Raw genomic sequence first — 27,933 nt, 5'->3', positions numbered from 1 at the left:
TTCTTTTTTTTTCCTCCCAAGAGGAAAAAATAAAAATGGGCATACGTGTACGGATATCTGCCTCTGTTTCTAGAAGCATATATTCTCTTCTTTTTTTTTCTAAACTAATGCTCTTCTCTTAGAAAGTGTTTAATTCATTTATAAGATATAATTAATAGTTAATAGATATTTAAATTAATAAATTAAAGTGTTTAATAAATTTTAAAAAATAAAAGTAATAATTTAATAAAATAATATATTTTGTCTCAAATTAATGGATTAAAAAAAATTTTTAACTTAATAAAAAAAATAAATTTCTTTACATAAATAACATACATAATATTTTTTAATAAAATTAAATAAAATTTACTTATTTAGCATGTTATATTTAATTCCTATTATTTTAATTAAAATTTAAAATATTATAAAGATATATAATTTAAGATGTGAAAAAAAAATTCTTTTGTTAAGTTAATAAATTTTTTATAATCAATTATTTTATAAAAATATTATTTTAAAAATTTTAATAAAATAAATTATAAAATTTTATTAAATTATTTTATTTTTTATAATAAAATAATTTTGTTTTATTTTAAATTAAATAACTATAGAATACACATTCGTGTAAATAGCCGTACATTTTCTTTTTACTTTTTATGTGTCCCAAGATCACAATATTCTCGCACGTGGATGTAAACCAACGGCCAAGATCGTCTGGCGACCACGCGGGATTAACCATAGGAAGCCCCATGCCCTGTGGGTGCAGCGTGCCAAGCAGCATCTCCAGCATTTAATTTTGGAGGAAGCAAAAGGATTTTTTAATGGATCTGTGGGCCAAATCTACTTTCCACCCAACATTTCTCACGCGCCCCTATCCTGAAGCTAGACCTTAGTGAGAGAAAAGACTCGTTCACTCTCCATATCAACGCGTGCATTCTACGACTTTGCTTGTCGTAATGGACATGTTTCTGTTTGCGGAGTGTGTAGCATAGAATAATTATTATGGCTATGCAAGCAAGCCACAGCCCAAGTTTATGGAGGACTCACCTAAAATACATTCATTTAATTATTGCAATAAGCCATATTTGTCAACCTGAAAATGCCCTAAATGTGAACTACTTGAAAGGGGGATGTGTGAATTCTCTGCATGGTAAAATACTTTGAAATTGTGAGACTATTGAAAATGATAAAAATACCTAATTGAAATTTTAAATTAGTAACTCTTTTACACATTAAAAGAGATCATTTTAATTGATTACGAATATCAATAATTATTATTTTAATAAACTTAATATGAAATAGTTAGATTGATATTATATATTTAAATTTAATAGTGATAAATTTATATGAGTTACGAGCTGATTGATTAATTGATTTCTTTTTTTATTTTTTCTATGCATTTTGGTAGCTCTTTCATTAAGGAATGTGCTTGGTTACCTGTCAATTGAGAGAATGGGTTAAACCTCGAGTGAATCACATTAACAACGTGGTGCTTTAATGTCATATTAGTTTACCCATCTTCACTACAAATATTGCTCTACGTTAATTGTTAATTTAGCAGAATGGACGAAACCTCCTAAAATACAGGTGAATCACATTAATAATTTAGTGGTTTGATGTCATATTAACTTAACACATATTTGCCACGTTGAGATTATGTCATGTGTTTTTTAGTGAGAGTTTAATTCCAGTAGCTAATTATTCGATTCGGGATCTTCTATTAGTATACCTACATATTTAACTTATTAGAATATAATATTCTCAATAAATCACCAACTTATGGTTATTTTTATATTTTCATATTTAATATAAATATAATAAAAAAATAAACATTATTTTTTTTCCATTTTATTAGTTGTAAATTAGAATCGCTTGCCAATTTGATTTAAGATAGAATAATATTTTTATTAAAACGTTTATCAAAGATAAAAGATAAAATAATATACATCTAGAAATAGTATAAATCATATAAAATTGAAATTTTTTATCCGTTTAAATCAAAAAAATAAGTTTATTTTATTAAAAACCCGTTAATTTATTCAATTAATGGTACATTTTTCCATGTTTTGGTGGGGTTTTGCACCATCCTAGCAATGGAGTGGGGTTAAGATCTCAATCAAGTAGTAAGTGGTAAGTGGTAATAGCCCCACTATAGTAGATAGTGTATTTTGAAATGAAACATTAGCCAATTGTACGACATGCCTTAGCAACACAATCCAAATGTATAAAAGAGGGAGACAGTTACACTATGTTTGGATGGGTGGAAAAAGGAGTAAGGAAAATAAATAAGAAAAAATAATTTTGAAAATATATTTTTTTTGTTTGAATAAGAGAGGAAAATAAAAAAGAAGAGAAAAATAAATCTTATTTTTCTTTAATTATTTTCTCTAAAAAATTAGAGAAAAAATAATAAAAATATGAGAAAAAAATATATTTATATATTAAAATTATAAAATTATCCTTTTTAAAGTTTTTTTTAAATACATAAGATAAATTTATAAATTTATCATAATTTTTTTTCTTCTCATTAATTTTTTTTTTCTCTTTCTATTTGAACTAGAGCAAAAAAAATAAAAAAAAAAAATTTATTTTCGCTCTTTATTTTCTTTTCCAAACAGAGTGTTAGAGTCAAGGAAAATGGAGAGCGCGTGGGAGTTCATATTTCACCCAAAGCAAATACACAGCATCCAATCAAACATCGATTGGTAGACGAATATAGTGAAGCATGTACGCAAGTCTGCAAGCATAGGAACCCTATTTCCTTCCTTACACTGGCAAGGGACCGCTTTTGACATTCCTACAAAGTCAAAAAAAAAGCAAAGGTAGTTTTCCTGTGTGTCTCCTTCTGAAAAGAAAACCACTCTTCTCCACCTCTCTCCTTGTATAAATAATTAAACAATTAACAAGCCAGTGCTCCACCATCATTTCCTCTCTCTCTCTCTCTCTCTCTCTCTCTCCTATGCCCTGTTTCTGTTTCTATATGCAATCTTTTCATCTCTCTACTAACTAGCTAGTACTATTTTTCTGTACCACCCAAAAGTCAGCGCCGTCCTCTGTGTTCAATCTTTTCCTTAGCCCATTTGCTCAAAGAGCTGTAAGAAATAGATAGATTGGTTATAATTTCTAGGTAGATTGGCTGCTCAATGGCTGACTGGGATCTGTACGCCATAGTTAAGAGTTACACTAGCTCTAGCTCTGCCACAAACACTGCAGCAGCAGCAGCCACTTCAAACACCGATGCGTGCGCCGGTCAAAATGCCAAAGTTGGTGAGAACGATTTGGATTGTCTGGCCTCTTTGACTTTCGAAGATGAAGACCCTTTCTCTTTTCCCAATCTTGAACAGCCTATATACAATGGATGGCAAGAATTGCAAAATTCTTACAAGCCCTTTGTGCCTACCACCACCACCGGTGTTCAAAGTAATATTCCTACCTCTTTCGTTTCTGATTTTGGAGGATTTAGTTGCCAAAATCTGCCTCAATTTGCACAACAACAACAGCTGCAACTACACCATCCTCCACCACCTCCTCCACCACCACCAACACCACCACCGCCACCACCACCCCCATCCCCACCCCCACCCCCACCCCTACCCCTACCCCCATCCCCAACCCCACCTCTCACTAATATACCCTTTGGCCTCCACTTCAATCTTAGCCAGCAACAATCTCAACATGCACAGCAACAGCAAAATCAACGGCGACAATTGCACCCTCTGGGTCCTCAAAGGCCTGAGATCATTGCTCCTCTCCTTCCTTCCCGAGCCACTCAATCATCGGCCTCAAGATCAAGGAAGAAGTAAGTGCGTTAATCTTTTGTTTCGCTTTCATGTAAAGATATCTCATAATGTCTGTTCGATTTTATTGTTTTATAGAAAGAGACATTTGAAGAGGCAGGCGATGCAAGTAACAGCTGAGAGTCTCTGCAACGATATGTGGGCTTGGCGTAAGTATGGACAAAAACCCATCAAAGGCTCACCATATCCAAGGTTTCGCCTTTATCCATTTTTCAGTTTGCCTTCTTTCTTGAAAGATTTTAGCTTTATTAATAAAGCCTAAAAATCAGAATTTAATTTTGGGTTATACAGGAACTACTATAGATGCAGCAGCTCCAAAGGGTGCGCAGCGAGAAAGCAAGTAGAGAGGAGCAATACAGATCCAAACATGTTCATCGTGAACTACACCGGTGACCACACCCACCCTCGTCCCATACATAGAAACTCACTCGCCGGGAGTACCAGAAACAAATTCCTAAGCAACCAAAAGCCTGCTAACAAGAGATCGGAGGAGCCAAGTGCTGGAAAGGCTCCCTGCTCGTCTCCCCTTTCGGCGACAAGTCTCTCTCCAACAACCCCACTGTCAGCTCCCATCGAGCACGAGACAGCGAATGAGAACATCAAAATTACACAGGCTGCAAATATGGATGGAGCTGACTTGGAGAGCCAGGCAATGGAAAGCGACAGTAATGGTGATGGTGACTATTATGAAGACGAGGATGATATTCTGATTCCTAATAGGACCTTTAATGAAGATATGTTTAAGGATTTGCAAGAGTTGGGTACTGTAGGCGAAGGAGCTTTTGATAATTGGAAGAAGTAATTGTTGATGCTTAGGTCATAATCCGGACAACTTCTCCTCTTAGTTCGTCGGTAGCACAACCGCCATCGGCATTGACTGATAAATCTCTGAGAAAGCTGTTATTTTTTTTTTCAAGGAAAATGTTATTGCAGTTCAATCCTTTTTTATTTTCTTTCCTTTAATCTTAAAAAAAAGAAAGAAAGAAAGTTTGTAGGTAAAGACAACAGACAGGAATAGAAACTATAGAGTTTCGTGTAACTTTACTCTCTGGACTGGTATAGATAATGTACAAATACAAAGTGTTGGAAAGAACCTTTTCCTTCTCCAAACAATGTAATGGTTCTTTTTGTCCTTTTAACTTTTCTTTTACCTTTTTGCCCTTTATGTTAAATAAAAATACTTATAATTTTTTTATATTCATTTATTATAAATTTAAAATATGATAAAATTAATTTATTAAATATATATATTTTATATATTAAATTTATGATAAATTGAAATTTAGATAAGGATACTCCCTTTGACTTATATCTTAATATATTTTGTTTAAAATAAGTGAATAATTATATATAAGAAAAAGTATTCACGTAAGGAATTCTCTTGAATGTTGCATATTCCGCACGTGACGCTTCCCTCAGCGTATAAAGTCTGCACTGATGAGCAAGATGGCTCTTATTTCTTGGGCTCCCTAGAAAGCCCGAGATAGATTTTTGTTTCAAGGCAATGTTCCAAATCCTTGTCATACTGTGGCTTCAGCTGCAAAAAGCGTTATAATTATTTGTACTTTGCTCATTTTTTGTCCCAAAGAGACTCTGACCAGTGCAAAGGAGGCAATCAACCAAAGACGCTGACCATACTGTGGGATTGTTTGGAGGTTGATGCTAGCGGAGGGAAGAGCTGGTGGAGTTATAGTTAGGCCTGCATATTTCTGCTTTAAGTGGTAAGGCTATATATACCCTTCAAATTAAAGAGGCAATCATCTTGACTATCAAAATGAATGTGCATGAATGTCATTTTTTGGAAAATTTACAAAAGGGTAAAAAATAATTCCAGCATTAAAATTTTATATAGTTAATCTAACGAATAGATTGTAACACCCACTTTAATTTAGTTTCACGTTATATTATAAGGGAAATTTACAAAATACTTTAATTATTTAAAATATAAAAAATAAATCATACATTCATATAAGAGAAAGAATATATTCTTTATAGGTAGTAAATAATTTCTCCATCGTGAAAGACAAATAAAAGATCCTTCATGGACCTCTGCAAGGTCAACTATTTTTTATTCTTAGATATTATTGAAAAAAATATATTTTATTATTAGAAGTTGAGAATAATAAAATTGGGTCCTCCCCCACAACTGCATGTCATCGATGAGGTATTTGGGAATCTCATGATGTTAAAATAGTGATGCAAGTTGTTATTATGCCCCATCTTATCTTAAAACTGTAATACTTTTTTATTTTTTTAATATTTTATATTAAAACACTCGTAATATAATAATTATAATTTATATAATATATAAATATGTGAAGTAGAAATATTAGTTTTAAATAAATTATCCTCTATTTTTTTATAATATCTGTATCTATATTTTTTAATATTTAATTTAATTTTAAAATTTATATAAATTTAAAATTATTATAATTTAAATTTTAATTATTTATATAATTTTAAAGTTTATATAAATATAAAATTCTTAATCTTACTTTTATTTAAACTCTATTTAATTAAACTTTTATCATAATATAATATTAAAAAAAGTTTTATAAAAAATATATTCGTGATTTATATTATTTATTAAAATAAAAAGATATTTTATTTATATGAATCACTTTTTAATGAATCTTAATAAATTTTTATCTTTATCTTATAATTATTTATATAAACTTTTTTTAATACAATTATATTTAAATTTACGTATAAAAATAAGAAAATAAATTAATTTTTATTAGCCAAATAAATGAATTCTTTTATTAATTTTTTAAAATTTTTATTTAATTTAATTTCTTATAAGTTCATTAAAAATATTTCATATAAAATAATTTATATTTCTTTTAATTATAGATATAATTCTAAAATTCATAATTATTACACTAAATTAGTTATAATTAAAATTAAATTTATAAGTCTTTTATATATATATATATATATATATATATATATATATATATATATATATATATATATATATATATATATATATATTCAACAACAAAAAAAATCATATTCTTTAATTTATAAAAAATATTTAATTATATGTAATATATATTAAAATTATATGAATATAAAATTTTTAAATAATATATAATTACATACAAAGTAATATATATATATATATATATGAGAAAAAACATTTAAATAAATAAACATATATTATTTAAAAAATTAATAATTAACCTAATGTGTTAAGTTTAAATTTAATTATAAAATTAATATGATGATTATAATTTATAATAATTATTTTTTTATTTTAAAATGATACATTATAATGCTAATGTTTGTACATATAAAAAAATATAATATTTTTTTTAATTTTTTTAATACTATAATATTATTAAATATTGAATATGTATAAAAAAAATTAAAAAACATAGTTTAAATACAGAATTGTTATTTTAATTTAAAACACAAATTAATAATTTAATTTAAAAAATCACAATTTTCATATGAATACAAGAATTATATTATTTAGTAAAATTTTTATTTATTTGGATACAACAACTTCTTTTATCAAAATTTAATGGTTATTTCTAGAAAAATAAATATAAAAAATTAATTTAAAAATATGTTATAAGTTAATTTGAAAAAATATTTTACAGTAAATTAAATAATTATTTATATGATTTTTTATTATAATCATTTCAATTAAAATTAATAATATATTAATGTCAGTATTTTTTAGTATTTTTTATTCTATTAGCGTCGATTTTTTTTATTTTTTTATAAAAAATAATATTTCACTTATTAATTTATTGTTTATAACTAATTTATTAGTATTAATATATTTTCAATCTTATTTTTTAAAATTTTTCTCTATATCATAAAAAAAATTGATGTAAACTAAGTATATATCAAATAAAAATTAATAATATTGGTAATTATTGATATGGATGTGTGTAATTAATTATATCAAACAAAATTAAAAAATCAAATTGAAAATAACTAGATATAAAAAAATTAACATTATATGAAATTATATTAAATTGAATTTATTTTATTATTATGTGTATGAACTCTTACATTATGTTGAAAAAATTTTAAAATTTTTCATAAAAATTATAAAATAGTTAAAAACTATTCAGTATTGATAAACTTAACACTCATGAACTAATAAAATAATAAATAGTTAAATTTATATATTTATAAATCCCTTATAACTATAAAATTATATTATAATAATAAAATTTTTTATTACAAATTTTGTCATTATAATTTTTATTTTCATTGTTATACTTTCATTTTTATATACTTAATATGAAAATAAGAAGTATATATATATATCACAAAAAGTGAAAAATTACTATATAATCATAATAATAACTAATGTATTATAATAATATTATATCATATAAAAAATTAATAAAAAGATAAATATGTAAAAATATTAAATTACAAATATATACAATAAATATAGAAAACGTATAATGCATATTTAATTAAAAATTAGTAATTAATAAAAAGAGACTTAAATTCTATATCGCTGCACTTAGCATACTTTAAAATTTTTTAAAAAATTATTATTTATTGAGTTATTTATTTATTTATTTATTTAGAATTTTACAATTCTACCCTTATTAAACACAGTAATGAGATCCTTTTTCCCGTGCAAACAAAGCACAGTGATTTTAAATTTAGTTGTGCTAAATAAATTAAGTTAACGTAAAAAATATTGTGCTGAAAATCATTAAAAAATTAAGCTTAATGTGTTTAATTTGATCTAAAATATTACTGAACTTAAGTAAGAAAAAATAATTATATGATTCACATTTAAAAGAAAAAAAAAGATTATATAACTCAAATGCGTCACAATATTATTAAAAATAAATATAAAATAAAAATATGTCATAAATCCATAATTAGAATATATAACTGATTTGGAAACTAAATTAATTGATATAATAATCTCTCTAAATCCCATTATGGCCTTAAATGATCACTCCATCCCACAATGAAATCCGAACCCACAGATTATACGACACCAGGTCCATAACTAATATGATCAGTGAGCCTCAGCCTACGGATCAAAAGCCCAATGGCTAGTACAACAAAGGCCGTGCACATGCACATATTCTTGAACATGCAGATCTCGATCGTCCATCTATAGGTCCCATTGCAGACATCACAAGTTCAGATGAGATAGACGGTTAAGATTTCGCCAATATTGATTGTAATTCGAGGGAATAACAACCCAACCATCAGCGATCACTCCCCATTTCTCTCCACACTGGAAAGAACGCAGCGAGAGAGCTCCCCGAGAAGAAGATCGAAAAAGTTCAGAAGAAGTGATCTACAGAGAGATTCACCTTAGCAATGTTTCTTCGGGTGATTGGACGGCCATTGATGGCCAAGGTGAAGCAGACAACGGGGATTGTGGGTCTTGATGTGGTCCCGAACGCTAGGCAGGTATTGATCAATCTGTACACCAAAACCCTAAAGGAGATTCAGGCGGTCCCTGAGGACGAAGGGTACCGTAAGGCGGTGGAGAGCTTCACGACGCATAGGTTAAAGGTATGCCAAGAGGAAGAGGATTGGGAAATGATCGAGAAAAAAATGGGTTGCGGCCAGGTCGAGGAGCTCATCGAGGAGGCCCAGGACGAGCTCAAGCTCATCGAGAAAATGATCGGTTCGTACACCTTATACTCTAATTCTCCTTCTTTGTGTGTCATTGATTCTTTGCTCTGCTGGAGAAAATAGCGTAAATTTCTGCTTGAAATTATAGGGGGGAAAAGAAAACTCACATTCTTCAAGGAAAGGTCCAATATTAGAAGACTTCCTATCATCGAAATTAGCAATTTTGCTATTGCGCTAAGCTTATTCTAAGTTGATGAGGCTCTTCCCTTTCCAAATGAGTAGGGAGGCTTAGGGCTTGTTTCCTTATGAGTTTTCTGTTTCTCTTTTTCATTTTTTTACACTGGTTATGTTATGGTTTAGGGATTACCATAGCTTTTCAAAATCATTTTGCATGTTTAGAATTTTTGTTTTTCATTTTATCCTGCACAATTTATAAAATTTTAATTTTATAGTTTCAGTCTTATAAGTAAATTTATAAGATATATTTAATAATTAATTAAAAATATAAAATGTATCTTTAATTATTATTATTATAATATTATTTATAAATTAATATTTTATTTAATTAAATATTTTTAAATATTGATACATTTAAAATAATAATAAAGATATTTTAGTAAATAATCACGTATCATTTTATCTTTTTAAATATATTAACAATAAAAATCATAACATACAATATAATACTATATGATAGGATACGTTAATAAATCACGCTGTACTTAATCTAAATATGGAGTTAAGAAACTCTAGTTTCTATTTTTCATGGAGAACAAGAGAAAATATGAAAAATAATAAAAAATAATTTTTTATTTAAAAAATTTAAAAATTGTTAAGTAAAAGAAACAAATTATTAGATAATATATTTAAAATTTATTTTATTATTATAATTACTTTAGCATGTGTTATTCATTTATTTTATAATAATATAATTAATTTTGATAATTATAAATAAAATTTTTAAAATTGATTATTTAATTTTAATTATGAAAAATTATTGTGTAATTTTAATTATAGAAAAGTATTGTTTGGAAAAGGGTTGGAAAACATAACTTCTTGTTTTGTTATAAAGAAATAGTGGAAAACAATTTAAAAATATTTTTGAAAAACTGGAAAGTTAGTTTTTAAGTTCTTTATTTAGAAAACTGGTATACATATAACTCTTTTTTCATTTTTCTTAGAAAACTTTTTCAAAAAAATTACTTCAGTTTTCTAGGCCTGGGGATAACATTGCCATTTGCCACCTAGTTTAGACTCACTTTCTTCTGTGAATAAGGGGAGAATTTCTAAGTTGATTTCGTCTGTGAGGAAGCATAATCAATATGATACTTTAATCTATCGTGATTTTCCTGTCATGTCTCCTTGCATTTTTACTTTGTGCTGGTTAACAGTTGGTGAGAGTTCCACCCATCTTTTGGTCAAATAATTAGCTGGAAAAATTCTGTTCATTTCTTTCTATCTTAGCATTGGGAGGTAGCACCGAATGAAGTTTGATTGTGAAGAACAATGGACTGGCGAGGGCAAGGTCATTAATTTTTAACTTGTGCTGTTTATGATATTATAAAGTTTCAGTTAATTATTGAAATTTTGTTTAATCTTTGATGTGATATTAAATTTTCAACTCAATTGGGGCAAATATCAATTGATTTGTTTTCTACACTGTCATTATGTGGCGAGAATATCTGCACAGCAGTTCTCTTGGCACCAGCTTAAATTTCAGATCATTTAGAATATTGAGAGTTTGAAGTGTCACAGGTGCTAATCTTCAACTAATTTGTGAAAATATCTGAATTCTTTTTAATTGTGCTGTGTTGCAGAGTGGGATCCTTGGGGTGTTCCTGATGACTATGAGTGCGAAGTTATAGAAAATGATGCGCCAGTTCCGAAGCATGTTCCTTTGCATCGACCTGGTCCTGTTCCTGAGGAGTTCTACAAGACATTGGAGGCTGTGCAGTCCAAAAATGGCGCACCTGCAGTCACCTCTGTTTAGTCAGAGTTAAAGGAGTAACTCTTGGGGTACACTCAATTTGAGGAACATTGAGTTTCAGAGTTCCATCGATCTCTTTGTTTTTGGTTTATTGTTTTTGTTCACTTGTAATTCCTATTTACCAGATTGAATAGCCAAAACCATTCAGTGAATAATCCTGACTTGAGCAGATGTTACCGAAAGTTTATTTATCAAATCTCATTCTTGCTTTCCTGTTAAAATAACTTGCGAAGAAAAAGAAGAAGTCGGTTTTGCATTTCTTGTGCAGTTGTGCCTCTTAAAACTAACCGTGTTTCATGTGGCAGGATCTCAGGTGCTCCTTCAATGGGCCAACTTTATGGTACTTGTCAACTTCAGAATATGTTGATTCTTTGAATTGGAAGGTAATGATTATTGTAGTGGAATGAAACAATTGATGTTCCTCTCAAATATTCTTTCAAAACTTTAGCTGAATAACAAATGCGGAAAAACATTAAAGAAAACATTTTTTCAGTGGGATGAGACGAGAAACGTGGTGCAATGAGAGTTCTATTTGGGCAGTATAGCCTGTATTGCTCCATTGCAGGAATGCGAAATCTTGAAATCTGGGAATTTTGGCCGTGGCTAGGGGGATATGGCACACCTTGGCCACGTTTTACATATAAACTGTTGGAAAGCATTCTGAAGTGCATATAGGATGTGGATTTTACAAGCTAGAAATTAAAAACATCAGACCTGTGGTGGACCAGTTTACTACTGCAAATAAATTATCGCAAGTAATTTGAATTGAAACGCATAAGCGATGGGGTGCCTATAGCCTCTAAGCACAATTAATTGGGGCTACAGCTCGTGAGCTTTGGTATAACGAAAGAGCCAGGGGCTGACGCCTGAAGAGTGGCCTCGTATCTTTTTCAAGAACTCTTACCGGGATTTGAAGCCTGAAGTCTTAACTTGGTGACCATCTAAACTACTTTAACCCTACTCTTGTTTCAGATAACATGATGCCACTGTGATGGGCTGTTTCAGCAACATAGGGTCAACATTGTGCATGGGATGCTCTTAAGAATGATGACTTCGCAAAAAATAAGCATGAATACACACTTTTACTGAAAAAGAGGAATTGGTTCAAACTAAGAGAACAGACGCCGCTGAAGCTTTTGCAACAGTAAACTCTTTTTTTTTTTTTTTTTTTTTTTGGTCCTTTGGAGAAACATCAGATTCTATCATATCCTTGCAGAGCCGCAAAGCCCGACTCCACATCCCAGCTTTGTACAGAAGAAGAAATCACCGGGGTCCCAAAACACTATCACCTTTATCCGTGTAGCTAAAAAGTTTACGTGCCTCTGAAGAATCAAACGAAATCAATCAAAGAGCTACCCAAAATTTGGTTAGACTTGAACCATTGAAGAAGCATAAATATGTTTTTTTAATATTAGATTTTTATATTTAATAGGTAAATTTTATTATATATTTTATATTTTAAATTTATAATTATCAGGTTTAAATAAGATTAATGAAAATTTCAATCCATGAAATAATATCTCTATATGGCATTTTATCTAAAGTATTGGCGTACATATGATATATTAATTTATTATTAATTAAATATATAAATTAAAAAATACGCTGAGTTAGGTAAGAATTTTTGATAAATAAAACATCTATTTCAGTCAATTGATTACATTGTTGTATGCAGGACTCCAATAAGTTTCCAATATAATATGAACTGCATGCTCATTTAAATGGAAAACGGGTCCACTTAACGATTAGATTTTTCAGAAATGGCGACCCTTGCAGGAAATTGTTTTGTGGATCATTGTTATTATCATGGAATTTTCCATTGGTGCAGTGGTCATCACCATAGCACCCTGGAAAATTTTCTGTGGTCTGCTTAGACAAAGAAATGAGATCAATAGGTTTCATCTTCCTTGAAAAGAACGAATAAGAATAACAGGCAGGGATTCTTATTCACAAAACACAGGGAAAAAAATTAAATGAAAGGAAACATATGTTCTATTTGGCTTAATCAAGAGCTTGAATCTCCCAATTGTACTGCCATCCAAGCAAAGAATGGATCCCCAGCTCATCTTTTTTCTTATTTTAAGAATTAATAAATGAAATTATATTTATTTAATCACACATTTATTTTTTTTAATGCACGCAATTTATTTTTAATCACTTGTATATTTTTTGCATTAACAATCATATAAAATAAAATATAATAGAAAAGAATTTAAACTTCAATATTACATCATTATTTCATAATGCAAATCAAAATTTTAATGACATTTTAACAAGAAAAAAAGGGATGATTTTGGCTTATGATTAATATTGTTTTCATTTTTATTGTAAGAATTATTGATATTGAATTGTTGAATGCTTTTCTTTTTAATTTTTATAATCAAGAATTCATTAAAATTAATTATTATTTTAAAAAAAATTATGAAAATATATTTTAAAATATTTAATTAATTTAAAATTTTTTAAATTAAATATGTTTCATTAAATATAAAAATAATTAATAATCTCTTATAAATATATTTAAAATACTAATTTAGTAAGCGATAATGAAACATACTTAATAATAAGTGTTTGATTCAACTGATTACCTTTAAATTTTAACTTAAAATATGTTTCTCAACTCATAAGTTAAAGAGTTTAATAAAACTAATTAAAAATGAGGAGGTGTTTATCTTGATTATTTATTTTTAACTTAAAATATTTTTTTTAATTTATAAGTTAATTTAAAAATAATTTAATTAATTATTTAGTAAAAACAATTAAAATTAATTTTAAATAGTTTAAATATTTAATTAAAATATATTGAAAAATAATTTAATTTATTAAAATAATAAAAAAATATATAATTGAGTATTATAATTATTAAAATGAGAATAGTATTAAAAATTATTAAATAATATAAAATTTTATTAAAAATAATTTTAAAATAAATAAAAAAATCATAAATATACGTACTATACTTTTAACTTATTTAAAATGGAATTTTTAATTTATAAATTAAATTAAATATTAATTTATCAATGAAACAAAACACTTTCTAAATTTTAAATATTTACTTAAAAGATATTTAAAAATAACTTATAATATACCATTTTTACTTAGAAAAGTATAGTTATAAAAAAAAAGTTATATTTTAACTTATTTTAAGTAATTCTTTTTAAATTATAAACTAAACACTTGTGACTGTTTACAGGTTTAACTGATCATAAGCCAACCCAAACATCCCTTCTGCGACGGGCACAGCACAGACTGCCCGTTGTCTCGCAGATTATACTATCGACAGCTTCTCTTGTTTATAGAGTTGTTCCCTTCTCTGTATCTCCAATGGCGTCCGATCTCGGAATGAAGGAAAAGGAGGCTTTCGTCGACGATCACTTCGAGCTGGCGGCCAACCTCTTAACGCAGGCCATCGCCCTTAACCCCAGCAACGCCGGCTCTACGCTGATCGTGCTCAGGCCAATATCAAACTGAACAATCTAACCGGTATTTTTTTTTTATTGTTTTTCTTCGTGTTTGTTACTATATTCAACTGTTTTCTTGGTGATTTGAAAACTTTGGCATTGAACTCAATTGCTTAACTGTGATACTTGTCAAATTGATATCCTTCAAGAGTACTTAGGCGTTGTTTGGGACAATTTTCAATTCTTGTTTCAGTTTGAAATTCACATTGGATGTTGTCAGTTTTTGTAATTATGCATAGAAAAACTTGTGCTATTGTATTGTTCTGATCGGATAAGAAAAAAGGATGTCTAATTTCTTCCTATGATATTTAGAGGCCGTTGCTGATGCAAACAGAGCAATTGAGTGGGATCCTTCAATGGCTAAAGCTTACTTACGCAAAGGCTTAGTACATTTGACTACTGATTAGATTTGGTTTCTTGTTTTTCTAAGAGAGAATACGTTTGTTTAGATTTTTCATTAAATAAATGGAAAATCCCTTGACTGTATATGCGAGTAGAATTCAATTTCTGTTTTAAATTGGTTTAAATTATTAGGGCTGTATGGTTGCGTAATTAAACTACTGCATGGTTGATGATTTCTGAAATGAATAGAAGTTGTGCCTTGTGCAGTTTGCAGTATCACTCTCCCAAATTCTATTCAATGATTATTATTATTATTATTATTATTATTTTCCAGCATTAGGGTTATGTTACTTTTAGTTCAATGATGACGAATGAATGGGTTACGAGAATTATTCTTTGCTGCAAGAGTGGATATTTTGAGAATTTTTCTGTTTCTTCCTATATAGTATATACTCATCTATAAGAAATTTCATTTTCACCTTTCTATTCATCATGACCTCCACTTTGATGCAATTTTCACTCCTCTGCCATTGGCCTTGCATCAATCTGGCAACCACTGTCAACACAACAATCTCTATAACTTAATCATATGGTCACTATGACAACAATAGTGACGTGCACCAGGCCCATCGCTATCACACTTTTGATATCTTAAGTGCCATAGTTTCTTTTATCATTTCTCCAATAATTGCCTTAATGACATCTTGTAAATTTTTTTAGATTGGATGTATAACATGCATGAAATGCTAAATCTTGTTGATTAGGTAGCTGAGTTTCATAAATGAGCCCTGGAGTTTTTGTTAGCATATCTTCATAACTTCAAGTTCTAATTTTAGTTCTAGTTTCAATTGTATATTTGTATTAGCTGATGCATGTATTACATTACTCTCATGCAGAACTTGGGCCAGCTCCGTTCCCTTTCCTTTCGTCTTCTATGCTTGTGCTCTCTTACTCACTCGCCTGGCTAGTGGCTACTCCGGCGCACAGGTATGTCTTTCTATCCTCTACGCTTTCTTTCTTGTTTACGAACCTCAGTTTTGCCACCAACAAATCTCAATTGAGGAAATTCCTTAAACCTTACCCGCCAAAATCTTAAAAAACGGAAAATTTAGATGACTCAAAGCCTTTGATTTGGTTGTCATTTCCTTCGTTTTCCCAATCAAACGGATCATTATGATGTAATCTCTAATCATATAACTCTCACAACTCTAGCATCAGGTCTCTGTAATTTCCATCTCCTTTATGAACTGAATTATAGTCAGATTTTAGTCTTAATCAATTGAATTTAAGATTTATTATGTACTTATATGAATGATTAGATTCATCCTAATTTTGATTGCCTAGGGATTGGGCTATACATTTTTTGAAGTCTATTTCATCTGGGAAGATAAAAGTATGTAATTTTTTGGAGGATCAGATATCAGTCCATTGCCACCAGCACCAACAGCGTCAGGGAACAATGCGCACATGATGTATGTGTTCAATAGGAGTGGGGTGTGCTTGCTTTACAGGGAGTGGATTCGCCCACTTCATACCCTCAATGCGCAGCAGGACCATGAGCTTATGTTTGGTCTTCTTTTTTCTCGCAAGTCGCTAACTGCCAGGATGGATCCCACGAGGCTTAGTTTCTATTTGTAATCCAACCATATTTCATATCTTGGATGCTTTCTTTTTTGGAGGTCTGTGTAGATTTGGTTGCTGCTTGATTTTGGAGTCATTGAATGTTAATTGTATCTGATCTTGGTGCTCCGTTGCTAATTAGGTTACTGATTAAATTTCCTAATTTTGATTGAAGAAACAAATTGCTACATTTGAGATTGACTTATAACCATTAACAAGTTTTGTGCTAGGGACATTTCATAGTGGAAGTAGTGCACAAGTTAGGTCTGCTATTTGAACCATTTATTTTGTCTTAATTCACTTATCTGGAGTTCTTGTTTGGGTGCAGTGCAGAGAAAGGAAACCTTGGAATGCCTCAGTTGCCTGGCCAAGTTCGTTCATTCCACAGCTTTCGCACAAATACTTACAAACTTAGTTTCATGGAAAGTCCTTGTGGGATAAAGGTTAGCTTGTGTTCTTGATATGCTTTGTTGTTAATGAAATCATGAAGTGCAATGAGCATACAGATCTGAGTCAGATAGAATGGACAAATCAAGGATTATGACCACAGTTTTTAAGGTTGTATCAGTTTTATCCCTTTTGAGGCTTTGACTCCTTGTTGCATACTCTTCTTTTGACCTTATTCATATGGCCAAGCATTATAGTACTTGGTGAAAAATGGCCTTCAGTTTGATAGTACAAGAACTAATACTGTTGAAGCATACTTGAGTTTGTGCTTAAAAATTTTCAAATTACTACCAGTAGAGGGCAACTTTTCTGTATATATTTGCTATTTGATTGTGAGTTTGCCTCTATATATTGCTTTATGTGGAGTTGTTTTATATGTTTATTTAACATGTGTGCAGATTATTTTGGTTACTCATCCCTGGACCGGTGATCTACGTGAATCCCTAAAGTACATTCACAACTTGTATGTTGAATATGTTGTCAAAAACCCCCTCTATGCTCCTGGAACTCCTATCAGGTAACAAATGTATTTTTTTATCATTTTGAACTAAATAATAGAAGCCACTTCATGCAGAAATGTTAGTATTTTTTTCTCTTAAGACCTCATTGTGGTGGGGCTTAAACTCAGTAAATATAAAATGTCTTTATATCCTAAAACCTGTGAATGGATCTTTTCCTCCAAAAACCTGAAAAAATAACTTTAAATTTGATTTGGTTATTGCGAACCTTGGTTCAGTCTGATTGGATTATTCTCAAACCAATCTTCATGGGCTTGGTTTGAATATTTTATTCAAGCTCAAGCTCAAGCTCAAGCTGGTGCTGAAATAATTTATGAACACTCCTGCTGGCTACCAATATAGGCACACCTTATGATTTGTTCAGTTAAGTGAATTATGAAAAGACACGTTATTAATCTAAATTTGGATGCTTCTATGTTTTGTTACTTAATATCAAGATTAACTGTTGACTTAAATAATCTTGAGGAGTTGAGGTGTTTAACCAGGCATTGATGGCTTGTGCCATGATAATTTATTTGTACACCCTATTTAATGATACTGGATCAACTACACTAGTCATTTTCTCAGAATAATGAGTTTTTAAAATGTGAATCTCAGAATCTGACTACAACTCTGTTAATCAAATAATAAAGAAATCAGCAAAAATTTGTTCCTGGCTTGAGAAACAAAACTGGGCTTGACAAAGAGTAGGATGTGATCTGGTAAAATATGCTGAATCTTATGATTTCAAGGTTGGTTCATGTAGTTTATGACTTTATGTTGATGTATAAGATTTAGTTGTAGTTGCTAGTAAATAACGTCATGTGGGGTGAGTTTTTGGGCCTTTCCTTGCTTCTTTTCTCTTTCCCAGTGCTTGTTGGATCTGAAGTGAAGTGAAAACCATTGTTTGTAAATTGTATTACTGCTGGATGTTATGCATCTTTATTAGATGCATATACTTTAGAAGGAATATGACTGGGTTCCCTTGGCCACTTGTTCAAGTGGTAAGATGGTAGAATAGGGAAAATTTTATTGGAATTTTTTTTCTTGTAGCTCCTTTTGATCTTTTATTAAGCTGTTACTTACATCAGACACTGGCCTTGTTTAAGATTCCCAAGCTGTAAGCTAATTTTTTACCGGATGCACTTGTATTTGCTTTGTATAGGTGTGAGTTGTTCAATACCTCTCTTGATCAATATATAAGGAGCATAGCCTAGTTCGCGAGTAGAATTCAGTTGCTGTAATCTGGCTATACACTCAAACGAAGCCTGAAAATTTGACCCTGAAGGTCAGTGGACTTGCATACTTCGCGGATACAATTTTGAAATGTTATGGAATTGCAATAGTCAATCCTTTTCCTCTGTGCAACGATGGATCTACTTAACAATATGCTGTGCCAGCCTATCCTTTTCTTTTGAGGACTCGAAGACGTATGGTTCTGTTGTATATTCCATCATTAGGATTTAAGAAATCCCATTTCTGTAAGAAAACAAGATTGTGTATCTAAAAATGATGGAGTTCGCATTATAGTCATTCTTCTTATAACTCCCCATAAGATACAGAGGCTCCAATTTTTTTTTTCAATTATTATATTTTGCACAAATTTTTTACTTTTTAAGAAAGAAATACCAAAAAAAAAAAAATTTATAGCCTTTTCTAATTTAAGCAGATTTAGCTTCCTTTCCTCGCTTTGATAAATAGCATAAAATAATTTACAAAGTAGAAATATAATAACAAAGGAGTCATTATTGACCTGAATTTCCTTGTGTTGCAAGCACATAAAATAATATTCTGTCTCTCTCAGAGCTACATGGGACTCTATTGTAAAATTAGCCATTGTTATTATTTTTTGCTGGAAGATTAGCCCTTAGCGTGGTTGGTTTATTCTTTTTTTTTTTGAACGTAGTGCAAAACCTTTTTTTTCTTTTAAAGCAAGCCTACGTCGTGATTTAAGTAAGTACAAATGGAGAAGAATACAAGACAGAAAACAAAACTATGTTTGATAGCGATCGCTGAGCAAATCATTAAAAATTTTGGTTGGATCATCACGCATTCTCCAGCATCATTAGCCATTTTCCCCATAATTTCACTTTACCCCATACCCTCTCAAAGTCTCTCTCTCTCTCTCTCTCTCTGCCCCTCCCACATTCTCGCAGAGACTGAGGAAACACAACCAATAGCCATGGATGAGGTTGTAGTTCTCTACCCATCACCGGCTATAGGCCACTTGATATCTATGGTAGAGTTAGGCAAGCTTATACTCTCCTACCGACCTTCCCTTTCCATTCACATCTTCATTACTGCTGCACCTTACAGTGCAGGCTCCACTGCCCCTTATATTGCTGAAGTGGCTGCCACCATTCCTTCAATCTACTTCCACCATCTTCCCACCATCACCCTCCCTCCCACGACAATCACTCATCATGAAACGCTCACCTTTGAGGTCCTCCGGCTCAGCAAGCCTCATGTCCGCCAAGCCCTTCTGTCCATCTCCAAAAGCCACTCCATTAACGCCGTAATTATGGATTTCTTCTGTGCTGCTTCTCTCTCTGTTGCCTCTGAACTCAACGTCCCTGGTTATTTCTTCTTTACTTCCGGTGCTGCGTGTCTTGCTCTTTTCCTTTATCTTCCGACCATTCATGACAATACTACCAAAAGTTTCAAAGATCTTGACACTTTTCTCCATGCTCCGGGTGCTCCACCAGTACTGTCCACTGACATGCCAAAGCCAATGCTTGATCGCTACGATAAGGCCTATGAATACCTTTTAGAGTTCACTACCTGCCTTCCCAAATCTGCGGGAATTATCGTAAACACCTTTGAATTGCTTGAGGCCAGAGCTGTAAAGGCAATATCGGATGGATCATGTGTGCCCAATAGTACCACACAATTTGTTCACTGTATCGGACCCTTAATAGTGACCAAGAATAGAAATGATAGTGTGCCAGAGTGTTTAACCTGGCTTGATTCTCAACTAAGTCGAAGTGTTGTTTTTTTGTGTTTTGGTAGCTTGGGGTTGTTCTCAAAGGAACAATTAAGAGAAATAGCTATTGGGTTGGAGAGAAGTGGACAGAGGTTCTTGTGGGTGGTGCGTAATCCGCCATCTAATAACCACAGCTTAGCCATCTCACCCCAGGCAGATCCAGATTTGGAATCATTGCTCCCTGATGGTTTCTTGGATCGTACCAGGGAGAGAGGATTTGTGGTGAAGTCATGGGCTCCACAGGTAGCAATATTGAATCACAACTCGGTGGGCGGGTTTGTGACTCACTGTGGGTGGAACTCAGTGCTTGAGGCGGTGTGTGCAGGAGTGCCAATGGTGGCATGGCCGCTGTATGCAGAGCAAAGGTTCAATAGGGTGTTGCTGGTGGAAGAAATTAAAATTGCTTTGCCAATGAAGGAATCAGAGAACGGGTTTGTAACTGCAACAGAGGTGGAGAAGCGAGTCAGTGAATTGATGGACTCGGAGGCAGGTAATTCAGTTAGGGAGCGAACCATTGCCATGAAAAACGGAGCCAAGGCAGCAGTGAGCGAGGGTGGTTCATCTCGTGTTGCATTGTCCAAACTGGTGGAGTCATGGAAACGTAAATGAGTTGAGTGCGTCTGCTCTGCTTTACTGTGTACATAATTTTTTTTTTTAAAATGTTACTTGCTTGGATGGTGTGTTTTTGCGTGTGATAAATGAATAAGAAGAGAAAACTCATCCAGCAAAGGAGAGGTTCTTTTCATCCTTCCTATATGTGGGCATCGCACTTGAAAAGTTGACTAGTTCTATTTGTATGTATGGCTACAGTATATGTATGAAAATGACCTGATATTTTTAGCTCAAAATCCATACTATAAGTTTTGATTATTAAATATTAATTTATTTGAAAGTCTCTCTATGATTGACTCCCTCACCAATAATTTAAAACGACAAAGTGGTGGAATTTATAGTGAAACTCAACTGCCAGTTAATAAGGCTTTCTCAAAGGAATTCTCTATCAATCATCTCCTTCTCTTATCGATTGTAAATTGATTTACAATATGGAAGACACTATAATTCTGTAGCCATCAGCAGGAAGGGGCCATATAGTTCCCATGATAGAATTGGCTAGACTCATACTGGCTCATCACCCTTGTTTCTCTGTCACCATTGTAATCTCCATCCCACCATTTTTAGTTGTCTCCACTGCTTTGTTCATAGACACAGTCTCCACCGCCAACCCTTACATCACCTTCCTCCACCTTCCCTCCATCTCTCTCCCTCTGGACTCTTCCCTATACATCCCTTCCCTAACCTTCGAGTTCACTCGCTTCAATAATCCCAATCTGCACCAAGCCCTACTTTCCCTCTCAAAGTCCAAGCTCATCAAAGCTTTTGTTCTTGATTTCTTTTGTAACGCCGCTTTTGAAGTCTCCACTAGCCTTAACATCCCCACCTACTATTTCCTCCCCTGGTCTGCCAGTGGCCTTGCTGCTCTTCTTTACTTGCCTACCATTCATAACACTACTACAAAGAGTTTGAAAGATCTTGATTTGCTATTGATGTCCCTGGGCTCCCATCCTTACCAACTTATAACATGCCAATGCTAATGCTCGATCGAAATAGCAAAGTTTATCTGTATTTCAAAGACACTGCTATCCAGATGCCAAAATCTGCAGGACTCATCATCAACACTTTTGAATCCCTGGAGCAAAGGGCTCTCAAAGCAATACTAGATAATCAATGCACACAAGGCGAGCCCTTGCCTCCTGTATACTGCCTAGGGCCACTAACACGGAGCAACGACGGAAGTGAAGGTGCTGAAGATAAACACTTTTGCCTTAGTTAAACAATTTTGCCTTAGTTGGCTGGACCTGCAACCAAGTCGAAGTGTCGTGTTTTTGAGTTTTGGTAGCATGGGAAAATTCTGAGCCAAGCAGTTGAAAGAAATGGCCAGTGGGTTGGAAACAAGCGGTGCTCGATTCTTATGGGTGGTGCGGCCACCACAGCTGCCACCGAATGGCCAGACCCAGCGCTGCCTACAAACAGGTGAGCCAAGTTTGGATTCATTCCTGCCGGAAGGGTTCTTGGAGAGGACCAAAGATAGGGGGATCGTTGTAAAGTCATGGGCACCACAGGTTGAAGTACTGAGTCATGACTCATTAGGCGCGTTTGTAACTCCTTGCGGGTGGAATTCGATCCTAGAGGCCATTTGTGCTGGAGTGCCCATGCTGGATTGGCCACTGAATGCGGAACAAAAACTGAATAGAGCTTTTCTGGTTAAAGAAATGGTCGCTCTGCCCTTGGCCGAGTCGAGAGAAGGATATGTGAGTTCAAACGAGTTGAAGGAGCGAGTAACTGAGTTGATGTTCTGCGAGGAACGGAAGAAGACTAGAGAGAAGGTGATGAAGATGAGAGATAATGCAAGGGCCGCAATCAAAAGAGGGTGGGCCGCCTCTCGCTGCCTTGGTGTAGTTGGCTCACTCATTTAAGCATGCCTAAAATTTTTTTTTTTTCTTATTTTCAATTTTATTTAAATTTCTTATCAATAATATTCAAATATATATATATATATATATTTTTTTGAAAGAAGAAAATTCATTTAACATCAAGTAGGTAAAGTGAAGAGTACATGTGAAAATTGGGTCAGGGATTGCATTTAAAAGAGATATTATGCAGCATATTAGAGGTAATTCCATGAGTAGCCATATTACATAACCTTTTGACAAAAGAAAAACTAACAGAGGAGAAACGATCTGCTAATCGTTTGATATCGTTACCAGTACCATGAATTTCTTAGGGACAAGGACCTCCATGAAGGACTTGATAACAATATCTGAATCTCCTTCAAGAATGATATTGTTGAAGCCATTTGATTTAGCTAACAGAATAGCTTCTCTACATGCTAATGCTTCCAACACCAAAGGAGAATAGATTCCTCTTAACAATTTTGGCTTTCCAACCAAGAATTTTGCCAATGTGATTTAGACATAATGCTGCTATTGAGTCTTGCCTTGCCTTTGCATCTACCCCTGCATCAAAATTAATTTTTATAACTCCATCAGGAGGAGTCCTCCACTGGTGTTGTGCTACTGGGGTGATGTAAAATCTGCTCTGAAGAATTGTTAAATTCATTGAAATGCTTGTCTGCCATATTCAAAACATCTTGGAAGCTTCTGTTTTGATTATTGAAACAACTCATTTCGACACTTCCAAATCTGCCACATGATAAACACACTTGCACCAGAAATTCTCTTCCTTTGGCATGATTTGAGAGATCAGCTTCAAGGCGAGTCCAGCAATCGGCCATTGAGCTACCCTGAATATAAGTTGACCGAAGACGCAGGGGAGAATGGATCCAGACGGATGCAGCTTTTGGACACCCAAAGAAAACATGGTGGGTTGATTCTATTTGCCCGCAGAACTTACAAGAGCTGTCAACACGAGGAATTCTTTGTTGAATAAGTTCTCGAGTTGGGATATTCTCCGAAAGAATACTCTATAAAAATATAGATAATTTACTTGGCATCGGTAATCTTCATATATATATATATATATATATATATATATATATATATATATATATATATATATATATATTTTTTTTTTTTTTTTTTTTCAGAAAGCAACATTATGAATATGGGCATTTGGACTTGGAGCTCCTCTCTTGTTCTCTAGCTTATCATGATGAATTTTTCGTGCAATACAGTATCCAGACTTAACCGAATAAGGCCCAAAACGATCATAGTGCCAAACTAATTTGTCTCGTTGCCCAAACAAATGCACAGGGATGGAAAGAACGTTGGAGATTTCATTATCTTCAAAATTGTCCTTGAGAATTTGTCTATTCCAAGCAGTCTTATTTTGATGTTTCTTTCCATCAACTGAATGGGTGAACATAAAAAAAAAATGTTCTTACCACTGATCAAATCATAAAATTTTGATTCAAAGTTTAATTTTTTTTTTAATTTATTTAGTTTTAATTGAGATTTTAATTTAATGTTTTTATTTATAACTCTGAAATTGATTTTAATATTATTAAATTAAAATTTATTAATAAATTTAATTATTGATTACTTTATTCCAGTTTTTTAGTAGCCTAAGAAATTGTGTGGGTTTGGTATACCCAACACTAATTTGTCGCACTCAATCTAAATTCCATAATTGCCCATTGAACCTACTTTCGTTATTTGAATACTTTATTAATGAATGTGGTTTTTTTTGTAATTTGAAAGTTTATAATTTTAATAATGACTTAAATTTATAAATTACAATTAATTTCATAAAAAAAAATTAATATTAATGCAATTTTTTATAAAAATATTATTTAATTTTTTTAAAGAAAATTGGTTTAATATTTTATTTCCAATTCAATTTATAAATATTCAAAATTGAAAATAAATTATTAAAAATTGTCTATATATGTGCACTAAATTATTAAAAATACAGCCGGTATATGTGAACTCCACCTAAATAGTTTGCGCTTAGCCAGTCCCAAGCCCGGATAAAGGAGGAGGGTTGCGGTAGGTGACAACCAGCGTAAAAATTTCGTCATACCTTATGATATGAATTCAAATGATAGAAACGTTAGGGCGTCTTCTACTAACGACGCGCTACATCGGAGCCCGGGTGTAGTGAAAAATATGCAAGGGTGTAGGGCGTTCACCGAAAGCGATGCACCATGCCGGCGCCCGGGTGTGGTGTTAAGTGAGCAAAAGTTCCTACATCATGGACGGGTGTGGGTAAAGAAATTAGTCCATAGAACAGATAGTGAAACAGAACACAAGATAGACATAGAAAACAATAGAAGATATTATAGAAAGAGACCAATTAGGAAGGAGCAGGATAGGAAGAGGATCAGGGTTAGTACTTGGAATGTTGGATCACAGGAAAATTAATGGAGCTTGTGGATACCTTGGAAAGGAGAAGGGTGAATATTGCTTGCATTCAGGAGACTAAATGGGTAGGAGAGGAAAGTAAGGAAGTGGGTAATTCATTGTACAAACTGTAGTTTACCGGAAATGAGAGAAACAAGAATGGAGTGGACATAATTATAGACAATACATTGAAAGATACAGTAATAGCTGTGAAAAGAATAGGAGATAGAATTATATTAGTAAAGCTAGTACTAGAAGGAGAAATATTAAATATAGTTAGTGCTTATGCCCCATAAATAGGACTAGATAGTGAGAGTAAACAAAAGTTTTGGGAAGATATGGATAATTTAATGCAAAGCATATCGAATGAAGAGAATGTTTTCATTGGTGGAGATTTGAATGGACATGTAAGAAGTGATAGACAATGTTATGAGAATGTTTATGGAGGTTTTGATTTTGGCAGTCGAAATAAGGAGGGAAAAAGCATTCTGGATTTTGCTATGGTATACGACTTAATACTAGCAAATACCTACTTTATAAAAAGAGAGTTACATTTAGTGACTTTCAAAAGTGGGCAACATAGAAGCCAAATCAACTTCCTCTTAACCAGGAAGATGAATAGAGCTCTATGCAAGGATTGCAAGGTCATTCCAGGAGAGACTTTTGAAGGAGCGGAGCATAAAAAACACAAGTTTATACCATTGAATTAAAAAATTTTCACCTAGGGTCACATGCATCATGCAATATTTATTTTTATCTATTTGATTTCAATGATAAACAACATATTAAAAACTCTTTTAATATGTTTTTGGATCTGTATTTGCCATATAAGATTTTAGAATTAATCAGATTAATTTTAGAACCCTAGATTAAATCAAGAACAAGTGCACTAACCTCTTGATGCACTGCAGTGTGTTTGACACTTTTGGGATGCGTATTTAGGACACCAGATGTTGTCCCTCTAGCTTGTCCACACCAAGTTCACCTATGGCAGCCCTTGAACAGCTTCTAAAGTTTTTTCTATTAATTAGAAAATCAAGTTTTGTCTTTTAAGATATTAAAGATGTAAACAAGACACTATAAACGATTTCTAGTATTTTTAATTCAAGAGATTGTTTGCTAATCTCTTGGAATAGATGAGAGATGAAGAAGAAGAGAAGGGAGAGCTTCTTTGGTGGCAGCACCAAGGATATCAGCTGCTGGTAGTTTTTTTTTTTCTTTTCATAACAACACTTATATAGCTAGGTCAACACATAAAACCCTTGCCACATGTCACCCTCTGATTGGTTCTAGGTTTAATTGACCCAATCACATTTGTGCCAAGTGTCAAACCTATATTTAATATTAATTTTAATCATCTTATATGATTAAAAGACATTTGACAAGCTTATGTGTAATGTCATGTGTCACCATCACTCTGTGAAATGACCAAAATACCCCTGTGTCTCAATTTTGAGTTCTCAACCCAAAATAATTATTTCTCTTCTTCTAATCAATTTATATCAAATATAAATAAATTAATTAATCTCTATTAATTAATTTTTCATTAATTAAATTCATATTTAAACACTTTAAATATAAATTTAACTTATACTATACATCAAATAATCTAGATTTGGTTTCAAGCCATGCTAGAGACTTTGCAATCTAATTGCAAACTAAACCTATTTAATTAATCAATTAAACTCTTTAATTAATTAATTAAATCATATTTAATTTGGTAATTACTTATGTATGTGTATGACTTACTAGGCTCATCACTAATTGGCAATGAGACATGATATCAACTCTTAATATCATCAGAACTATTTCTTACTATAAATAATTTCTCTAAATCATTTTATGCACCTCATAAACCATGGTTAACACCTAGCATAGCATGCCATGGCCACCCAATTAATAATAAGGTTTACCTTAAATGAACCTATAATCATATGTTACCATGCACTAGAATCTCTCTGTTATAAAATCCCAATTCAAGCTGGAGTCATGGGTTATGTCAAACTTCATTTGCTATGGATATTATGTTCTCTTTTAATTCCAGTTCTTGATTAAAAGATTTTATCATCAGAAATTCTTTTCTGATTAAATCTGTCTGTTATGACCAGGAACTTGAAACATCAAGAAAAATTAAATGAACATAGGATTTTATCCCTATTTACTTAGAGGAACAGATTCCATCTTGATCAACACCTATGTACCCATATATAGTACAAGTATGAAAGCCGTATCAAACTCAAACCACCTATATACAAGATAATTGTGTTATCTCAGGTCTAAAGATTATATGCACTGATATGATTTATGACAATAAATTGACAAGAGTAAACTCCATGTGCTTGTCATAAGCGTCACTGATTCGGCCTACTTATCATGTATAA

General features: G+C 32.1%; 4 protein-coding genes and 1 pseudogene across 5 annotated transcripts; all 5 read left to right on the top strand.

Moving 5' to 3' along the window:
• Positions 1-2,887: 2,887 nt before the first annotated feature.
• On the top strand, positions 2,888-4,910 carry LOC110658136 (probable WRKY transcription factor 27). The gene is made up of 3 exons (XM_058139458.1): positions 2,888-3,778; positions 3,855-3,968; positions 4,068-4,910. Exons 1-3 carry the CDS (start codon positions 3,123-3,125, stop codon positions 4,576-4,578), a joined length of 1,281 nt encoding a protein of 426 aa, XP_057995441.1. The 5' UTR covers positions 2,888-3,122; the 3' UTR covers positions 4,579-4,910.
• A 3,786-nt stretch (positions 4,911-8,696) lies between these two features.
• On the top strand, positions 8,697-11,599 carry LOC110658203 (probable NADH dehydrogenase [ubiquinone] 1 alpha subcomplex subunit 5, mitochondrial). Its single transcript, XM_021815718.2, has 2 exons — positions 8,697-9,408; positions 11,174-11,599. The coding sequence occupies exons 1-2, from the start codon at positions 9,096-9,098 to the stop codon at positions 11,344-11,346; spliced, it is 486 nt and encodes a 161-aa protein (XP_021671410.2). The 5' UTR covers positions 8,697-9,095; the 3' UTR covers positions 11,347-11,599.
• A 2,951-nt stretch (positions 11,600-14,550) lies between these two features.
• LOC110658207 (uncharacterized) lies at positions 14,551-19,294 on the top strand. 2 transcript variants are annotated; one of them, XR_009145660.1, is made up of 6 exons: positions 14,551-14,826; positions 16,043-16,133; positions 16,491-16,825; positions 17,095-17,209; positions 17,612-17,730; positions 18,876-19,294. XR_009145660.1 is itself a non-coding variant. In XM_058139816.1 (6 exons), the coding sequence occupies exons 3-6, from the start codon at positions 16,614-16,616 to the stop codon at positions 18,925-18,927; spliced, it is 453 nt and encodes a 150-aa protein (XP_057995799.1). In that variant the 5' UTR covers positions 14,559-14,826; positions 16,043-16,133; positions 16,491-16,613; the 3' UTR covers positions 18,928-19,294. The 2 variants fall into 2 exon arrangements, 1 of the variants encoding a protein (XP_057995799.1); XM_058139816.1 differs by having other exon boundaries at positions 14,559-14,826; positions 16,491-16,780.
• A 511-nt stretch (positions 19,295-19,805) lies between these two features.
• LOC131175450 (UDP-glycosyltransferase 88A1-like) lies at positions 19,806-21,539 on the top strand. The gene has a single exon (XM_058139814.1). It carries the CDS (start codon positions 19,893-19,895, stop codon positions 21,300-21,302), a length of 1,410 nt encoding a protein of 469 aa, XP_057995797.1. The 5' UTR covers positions 19,806-19,892; the 3' UTR covers positions 21,303-21,539.
• A 159-nt stretch (positions 21,540-21,698) lies between these two features.
• Positions 21,699-23,169, top strand: LOC110658205 (UDP-glycosyltransferase 88B1-like; annotated as a pseudogene).
• Positions 23,170-27,933: the final 4,764 nt, after the last annotated feature.

This window comes from Hevea brasiliensis, chromosome 17, assembly GCF_030052815.1.
Source record: "Hevea brasiliensis isolate MT/VB/25A 57/8 chromosome 17, ASM3005281v1, whole genome shotgun sequence".
NCBI lineage: Eukaryota > Viridiplantae > Streptophyta > Magnoliopsida > Malpighiales > Euphorbiaceae > Hevea > Hevea brasiliensis.
This window is presented reverse-complemented; position numbering and strand designations above follow the sequence as displayed.

What these genes read in the sequence shown, in the direction of transcription:
- LOC131175450 (XM_058139814.1), top strand. Translation starts at nt 19,893, where the DNA reads ATGGATGAGGTTGTAGTTCTCTACCCATCACCGGCTATAGGCCACTTG.
- LOC110658136 (XM_058139458.1), top strand. Translation starts at nt 3,123, where the DNA reads ATGGCTGACTGGGATCTGTACGCCATAGTTAAGAGTTACACTAGCTCT. An exon ending in GCCTCAAGATCAAGGAAGAA is followed by an intron (nt 3,779 to 3,854) that starts GTAAGTGCGTTA and finishes ATTGTTTTATAG; the next exon opens with AAAGAGACATTTGAAGAGGC. An exon ending in AAAGGCTCACCATATCCAAG is followed by an intron (nt 3,969 to 4,067) that starts GTTTCGCCTTTA and finishes TGGGTTATACAG; the next exon opens with GAACTACTATAGATGCAGCA.
- LOC110658207 (XM_058139816.1), top strand. Translation starts at nt 16,614, where the DNA reads ATGATGTATGTGTTCAATAGGAGTGGGGTGTGCTTGCTTTACAGGGAG. An exon ending in ACGAGGCTTAGTTTCTATTT is followed by an intron (nt 16,781 to 17,094) that starts GTAATCCAACCA and finishes GTTTGGGTGCAG; the next exon opens with TGCAGAGAAAGGAAACCTTG. An exon ending in GCTCCTGGAACTCCTATCAG is followed by an intron (nt 17,731 to 18,875) that starts GTAACAAATGTA and finishes TGCTTTGTATAG; the next exon opens with GTGTGAGTTGTTCAATACCT.
- LOC110658203 (XM_021815718.2), top strand. Translation starts at nt 9,096, where the DNA reads ATGTTTCTTCGGGTGATTGGACGGCCATTGATGGCCAAGGTGAAGCAG. An exon ending in GCTCATCGAGAAAATGATCG is followed by an intron (nt 9,409 to 11,173) that starts GTTCGTACACCT and finishes GCTGTGTTGCAG; the next exon opens with AGTGGGATCCTTGGGGTGTT.